General features: G+C 45.0%; 1 protein-coding gene across 1 annotated transcript; it reads left to right on the top strand.

The window, feature by feature from the left end:
• Positions 1-899: 899 nt before the first annotated feature.
• Positions 900-5,345, top strand: LOC102825080 (protein FAM25C-like). The gene is made up of 3 exons (XM_006875913.1): positions 900-972; positions 2,137-2,199; positions 5,212-5,345. The coding sequence occupies exons 1-3, from the start codon at positions 900-902 to the stop codon at positions 5,343-5,345; spliced, it is 270 nt and encodes an 89-aa protein (XP_006875975.1).
• The last annotated feature ends 1,796 nt before the right edge of the window (positions 5,346-7,141 follow it).

Below are 7,141 nucleotides of genomic sequence, written 5' to 3'. Positions count from 1 at the left end.
CATCAGGGACCAGCAGAGCAGCTTTCTGAGGGAATTCTGGGAAATTCTGGCTATGGCCAGAGTGGTGGTGGGATCATTTGTCTGCTCCTCCAGGGCCCCTGGGTTGGGGGAGGGACACTGCTCATCTTGCTGGGCCTTCCTGGAGGCTGGGGTTCCAAGATACAGGGAGGGCAGGGGTTTCTTTATGTGATGGCCCCTAGAACTTTTGTGAGTGAGAGCCAGCTGACTAGCAAGCCCAGGCTGGACTACATACTAGTTGATGTTATGTCCTTCTCTACCTTGGGCCAGACACTGCGCTGAGTCTCAGCTCCCCAATCTCCCCACCCTCATAGTGGTGGCTGGGATGCTATCTGATCCGTGGGGATGCGGAGGACGGGATGCCCCCACCTAACCTGAGGGCTTGCATAGGTCCCTAAACCATAAAACCTCCAAATCTTTGACCAGGTCACATTTGGGACTCTCAGTACAGCAGGTTTGAAGTCCTAGGTCTGTCACCTGGTACATGGGTACACACCAGAGCCCACAGCTGGAAGACACCAGGTCTGGCAGGAGCTACTGTCTCCCAACTCCCCTCATGGCCCCTGCTTCAGTGGTGGGGTGTATCCCGGAACTGACCCCTTTCTGGATGTCCAGTCACACCTCTGATCCCCTGTTCCTCCCTACGTAGGGTCCAAGAGGGTGGCAGAGTCTCCTGCCACCACAGGGGCTCTGCCAGACATCCAGTGCAGAGCGGCCCCACCCAGTCTTTTCCTCACCCTCACCCACGCTGACTCATTCCGCCCAGCCTCCCACTTGTCAGGTGAGCACTCTGGCGCCCCAAAGCCTGGAGAAGAGGCATCTATAAAAGCTGCGTCGATTCAGGCCCAGCATTCTACTTGACTGCCACCTGCTACCTCAGCATGCTGGGAGGTCTGGGGAAGCTGGCTGCCGAGGGCATGGCCCATCGCACTGAGAAGGCCACCGAGGAAGTTGGTAAGGGTACCAGGGCTCCTTCCACCGGGTCTGTTCCCTTCAGCCTGGGGCTGGAAGCACACCTACTGCGCTTGTCGGAGCTGACCTCAACAGGCAGATGAGCAGGTTGGGGCTGGAACCTGGGCCGATAGTCCCACTATCACAGAAGTGGAAGTGGGGCCTTCAGAGCATGAGGGTGCCTTGGGTCTGAGCTCAGCCTGCTCCTGAGGGTGACTAAGGAACAGAGAGGGGGCCCAGGGGTGAGCAGCTTCTGGGTGGTAGCAGGCCGCTGAGATCCTGTTCTGAATATGAAAGATAACGAAAAGTCGATTTTTAGTTCTGTTTTTACCATCACTTTAAAGTTTTAAAGATTTCTTCATTGAGAAATCACCAGAACCAGTCTCCAAGGACAATTGCAATTTCCCTAAATCCCCAGAAGCCCTTTGTGTATGCGGAGGTCAGCAGTGTAGAATGGGAGGCTAGTCCAGGTCTCAACAGGTGAGACATTGCCATGAAAAGAATTTGGGGCCAATTTGTTCTTCTGAAAAAATGTCTGTATTTCAAAATTTTAACTCTACAGCTGGTGTTGGCCACCTGCTTGAGTCTTTCACTCACCTCTAAGAAGTACGTTCTTCCCATTTTATAGATGAGGGAGCCCAGGGGTGAAGGGTGGAAGTAGGATTAGAATCAGACCTTCTGACTCTAAACTGTTTCCATTCTATCTCACTTTATGTCCAAAATGTTTCCATTCTATCTCTCACTATCACCCAGAATACCTCAGAGAGTCAGAGAGGTTCCTTTTGCTGGAGAATTGCTTTAGGGGATTTGGGTTTGCAGCTTTATTAGTCCATCATGTCCTGAGCAGTGTTGTAGCTAATCGACCATTCCAGGAAAAACTTTGGTTCCAGGTTCCTGGCTGATGGGAGAGCTGCTTGTCAGCATTCCAGACCATTTCAGGCCTGGGGGTGCAGGGGGCACCCTATCCTGACTGTCCTTCTCTGACTACTCAGTTGGTCCCCTGCAGTCAGACCCCACATCAATCTCTGAGGGAAGCCGGCTGGGAGCAGCCCTTCCTGTGTCTTCCCTGCCCTCCCACTGCCCCCTGGGTGCCCAGGACTGCCTGACCCAGCTGTGAGGAGGCTCCCCTGGTAATGCACGCTCATCTGGATTTGTACCTCTTTTCAGTTCACGTTGTGGAAGGCGTGGTGAAGGAAGTGGTGGAGCACGCCAAGGAGGCTGGAGAGAAAGGTAGGGCCAGGGTCAGAGCTGGAGAAGATGGGAGGGAGGGGAGCTGAGTGCTGGGGGTAACCTGTTCTTTATCCAACCAGTTCAAACACTGACCTGGTATTTCCAGTTGGTATGCAATTATCTGTGCTCATCTGATGCCACATTATCCTCATACTCCATCTAGAAAACCCTCATGGTGGTCTGTGACAAGAAGCTATGTGGCAACATGCTAGAATGAAATATTGAAGATATACATTTATGTAACCATATAAATATAGTTATAGTAACTTAAATATATGAGGTTAAGTCAAAAAGTATTGCTACTAGGGTTCCAGTTCATACATGCACGGGTTTACTCTAAACAAAGTATGTTTGGACAAGTCTCTGCAATCGGTGGATAGCTGCAGACAGGTGTTCAGTAATAGAGTTGTCTTAATCTTGTTGTGGTTGTTATTGTTAAGTGCCTTCAAGTTGGTTCCAACCCATAGCGACCCTATACGGGGTTTCCAAGGAGTGGCTGTTGAGCTTGAACCATCAACCTTGTGGTTCAAACCGATCTTGTAGTCCAGTGCGTTAACCCTTCTTGTTGTTGTTGTTAAGTGCCATAGAGTTGATTCTGACCCATAGCGACCTTGTATAGGGTTTCCAAGGAGCAGCTGGTGAGCTTGAACCACTGACCTTGCAGTTCAAACGACTTTGCAGTCTAACGTATTAGCCCACAGCACCACACCAGGTGCCTTAAAAAGACATAAAACAGTGGTTTCTGAGGGGATCTGCTGGGCCAGTTAAATTCAAGGCAGAGAGAGAGGTCAGCTTAACAGTTTATGGCAACAGTTTTTTGGGATTCCGAAAAACACATAACTTCAATAGAATTCATAGATTCTCTCAAAGAACACATAACTTCTTCATAATAAGTCCCTGGTAACATAGGGGTTTGTTATAAAGAAGATAAAAATGGAAAACTGCATTAGTGAGGAAAAGGCCAGGAAAGCTGTTGGGAAACATTTTTTTTTTCCATCCTGACAATGCACCTGCTCATTTTTCGAAGGTACAAAGGCTGTCCTATGAGAATTTCATTGGGAAACCTTACCCCAACCATCCTTCAGCCCTGCCTTTGCCCCTTTAGATTTCCTTTTGTTCCCAGAACCCAAAGAACATTAAAAAAAAAAAACAAAAAAAACATGTTTTGAGTTCCTCGATGATGCAAAAACTGCTGTTTTGACATCATGTAAATTGAAGGATGCAGAATTCATTGGGGCAGGGTTAGAGAGATGGAAATACCACCTTCAGAAGTATATAGACCTAGATGGAGGCTATGTCAAGAAACAATGGCTTCATATTTTGATACTTTCATTTAACAAAGGGTTTCTGTGATTTTGTAGCAATATTTTTTGACTTACCCTCTGCATGAATAATGTCTTTTATAAAAATTAACACAGGCCTGGTCCCTAAGAATTAGAGGTTAAAGATATCCCAACTGTTCGACTTTTCCAACCACCACTCCTCCTTTCCCTCAAGTCCCAGGGTTCTGCAACATGCTGTAACGTCTCACAAAACTCACAGTTGTCAAGAGAAATGGCTCACACAGTTGTGGAGACTGGCAAGTCCCAAATCCATAATTGAGAGATGAGTCAGGAGGACTCTTCTCACCCATGTAGTCTCAGGAGCTGAGGAACCCAAATCGGCAGGTCACATGACAGGCTGTTAAGGCACAAAGCTGTGGATGCTGGTGAATCAGGGCGGGTGATGAGCCAGAGATCCACAGCAGTCTTATAAATTGGAGTCAGACCATGCTGCCAAGGGAAACTAAGGGTGGTGCCTTGAGTCACACCCTCTGCTAAGGTGGGGGCACTCTTAACCCTTAGTTCCACTGTAATCTTTACTCCTTCGTTGTTGTTAAGTACCATCAAGTCGGTTCCAACCCATAACGACCCTGTATAGGGTTTCCATGGAGCAGCTGATGAGCCTGAACCATCAACCTTGCAGTTCAAACTGACTTTGCAGTCCAGCATGTTAGCCCATAGAGCCACACCAGGACTTTAGCCCCACCTTAATCTTTACTCTTTAGCAACTCACCCCAAAAGGGGTCCATAATCGCAGGCATAGAGGCTAGTACTTATAATATATTACAAAATGGAGCAATTTGGCTTGAAGGACCATAATCAATAGTTAACTGCCTTGTACCTTTGTATATACACATTTATGTAGATAAGTTGGGTGTATAACTAAAAGGTATACTATACATAGGCCTCATTCCTTACAAACAAAATAGATCCTAGATGAATCAAGGATTTGAATATAAATATATGACATTATTAAATTGTTAGAAGATCACATAGGAGACTTTGTCAAGACCTTGGAGAGGAGAAGACCTTTTTAACTGTGACAACTGACCTAAAGGGAATATAAGATCTGACAACATAAAACTTTATTTTTTCCATACTAAAGATAGTAACTATAATCTAAGCCAAAAGAAAAACTCAAAATGGAGAAAGAAATATTGTAATTTACAATAGAAATGGCAAAGGGCTGGCCACATTTATATGTGGCTAAAATGTAGGTCAGTATTAGACTGCTACTTGCAAGGTCAGTAGTTCGAACCCAGCATCCATTCCTAGGGAAAAAGATGAGGCTAACTGCTCTCATAAAGATCTGCAGTCTCAGAAACCCTATGCAGGGTCACTCTGAGTCAGAACTGACTTAATATTAGTGGTTTGTCTGTTTGTTTTCAAATGAAAATCCATCAATCCAGTATAAAAATGATCAAAAGAAAAAACGGGCACTTGACAAGAAAAAGAATATAAGTAGTCAACATACCAGCCAGCAGAGAGCTAGTCTCACTCATTATTGATGAACTACAAGTCCTGGGTGGGGAGGGGATTTGATTTCACTGGCTCGGGAGGCACCCTTGTCTCCAGGGAGTGGTTCAGTAAGGCTGCCACAGCCCACAGGCCATTCAAGGTGAGACTTGGCCAACCAGTGGCTTGCAACGTGTTTTGCTCACTTAAACATTTTTCTCTGTCTTCTTCACAGCTATTGGCGATGCCTTAAAGAAAGCTCAGGAGGCAGGAGGCAAAGTGGCGAAAGAAGCCTCTGAGACGGTGACCAACACAGTTAGCAACGTTGTCACACATGCGGTGGAGGGTCTGGGCAAAATGGGGCAGTGAGCAAGCATGTTCACCACTGCTGTTACCCTTCCTGAATCTTAATAAATGGCATGAAATGTGTACGCCGAGTCCTAGTTTTATTCCTATGGCAGTACCAGGCAAAATAATTTTCAGTAGAAGCAATGGACATGTTCCTCCTCTGCATGGGCAGCTGGCCAGCAGGTTAGACACCAGCTGGCAGGGGTCACTAGGCTCCCAGGGTTAGTCACATGTTTTCTTTCAGCAAGCTCTCCTAGGTCAACAAGGAGCTCTTAAATAACTGTTAGTGTCGATACCACATTTCCTAAAGGATTATTTTCCCAGATATTGAACGTAGTTTTCAGATGCCTCAGTGCTTCAAGGACACCTCTGAGGAGGACCATATTTTGGCCTACATGTTCATTGGATTTTCTTTGAAATGTTCTTACAAGAGCCGAGTCAGGGAAGATAACTCAGCAGCCTGGTTGAGTCTTGAGCTAAGGAGGTTCAGATCATTAGAGCTGTTTCATATTCTAAAAGGGGCCTCAGACAAATGTTTCTTCTGCTCAGTTACAGAATTGGGTCAAGAGGACCTGAGTCCACTGCTTACTGACTAGAGCTTCACTTAGAGTCTTGTGTTAGACCTACTCAGCAGTAATGGATGATAGTTCACAATAGTAAGCTGATACCATATAAATTAATCATGTTTAAGTCTTATTTAACATACACATTTTTAATTTTTTAAAAAAGGGAATGACAATAGTGAATAATTGTTACCATGACTAATTGTGATTGTCACAACTGTAAAGGTAGAAGTTTTGTAACAAAAAAGGGGGGAGTAGTTAATTTTACAGTCCAGGAACAGAGGACCCTAGGACCATCAAGGGAGAAGAGCACGAGCAGAATGCGGGACCCTATCCAGAGAAGCAGTAACACCAGAGATGGGGACATGGAGAGAGGGAGCAGCTGAGGATTCTACACTCATGGAAAGAGAGGGACTGAGAGCTGGCGGCCAGGAGGCAGGCTTGCAGAATGTGCCCTTTGGTTATTTAAATGATTGTATATTCCTGAGTGTTTTGTGTATATCCCCCAAAACAACAACAACAACAACAAATCCCCCAGAGGGAATAGAAACAAATACTGTTGAATAATGATGCATGGAGGGGATTGTAATTATTGCAATGAAATGAAATTCAAAATCAGTATAAAACTGACTTTCTTCCATGTAATCTATCACTCAATTCACAATAAAAACTTTAAAAAAAGGGGTGGGAATGATTTTTAAAGATCCAGCATCTTCTACCTTGCTGGAAACTACTACTTCTTAACAGAATATAGTGGGTTTTGATTAAGGAATGAGATAATATTCTCTTTTAGAATTATTCTCACATTTCTGAACAACCCAGGAATATCCAGTGTCCTGGCTCTGGAATATTTGCCACTGCCCAGATTGATCTGGGTCTTATATCTTGGTTTGGTTCCTGATGACTTTTGAATCTCCCAAATTCAATCTAAGCTCACAAGGCTGTGGTGCAGTGTAATCTTCATATGGGACTTTCATCTTCAGATGGACACAGGTACATGTAGGTATGCAAAGGTAGCTAGTGTGTTTCTAATAGAAGAGATGGAAACAACCTAAAATGTTCATCAGAAATCCCTTGAGTGGCAAGTTTTGCTCTTAGAATGTTTGACACACAGAGAATATCAGAAAGATGTTTACCAGTGTTTTATTAACTATGCAAAGACTTTCGATTGTGTGGATCATGGCAAGCTATGAACAACATTGCGAAGGATGAGTATTCTAGAACATTTAATTCTGCTCATGAGGAATCTGTACA

The sequence above is a fragment of the Chrysochloris asiatica genome, unplaced genomic scaffold (genome assembly GCF_000296735.1).
Source record: "Chrysochloris asiatica unplaced genomic scaffold, ChrAsi1.0 scaffold00346, whole genome shotgun sequence".
Lineage (NCBI taxonomy): Eukaryota > Metazoa > Chordata > Mammalia > Afrosoricida > Chrysochloridae > Chrysochloris > Chrysochloris asiatica.
The sequence above is the reverse complement of the archived record's forward strand: the minus strand, read 5'-3'. Positions and strand labels throughout refer to the sequence as shown.

Coding starts and splice junctions, on each gene's coding strand:
- LOC102825080 (XM_006875913.1), top strand. CDS start 900: ATGCTGGGAGGTCTGGGGAAGCTGGCTGCCGAGGGCATGGCCCATCGC. Junction 973..2,136: donor GAAGGCCACCGAGGAAGTTG/GTAAGGGTACCA, acceptor ACCTCTTTTCAG/TTCACGTTGTGGAAGGCGTG. Junction 2,200..5,211: donor CAAGGAGGCTGGAGAGAAAG/GTAGGGCCAGGG, acceptor TCTTCTTCACAG/CTATTGGCGATGCCTTAAAG.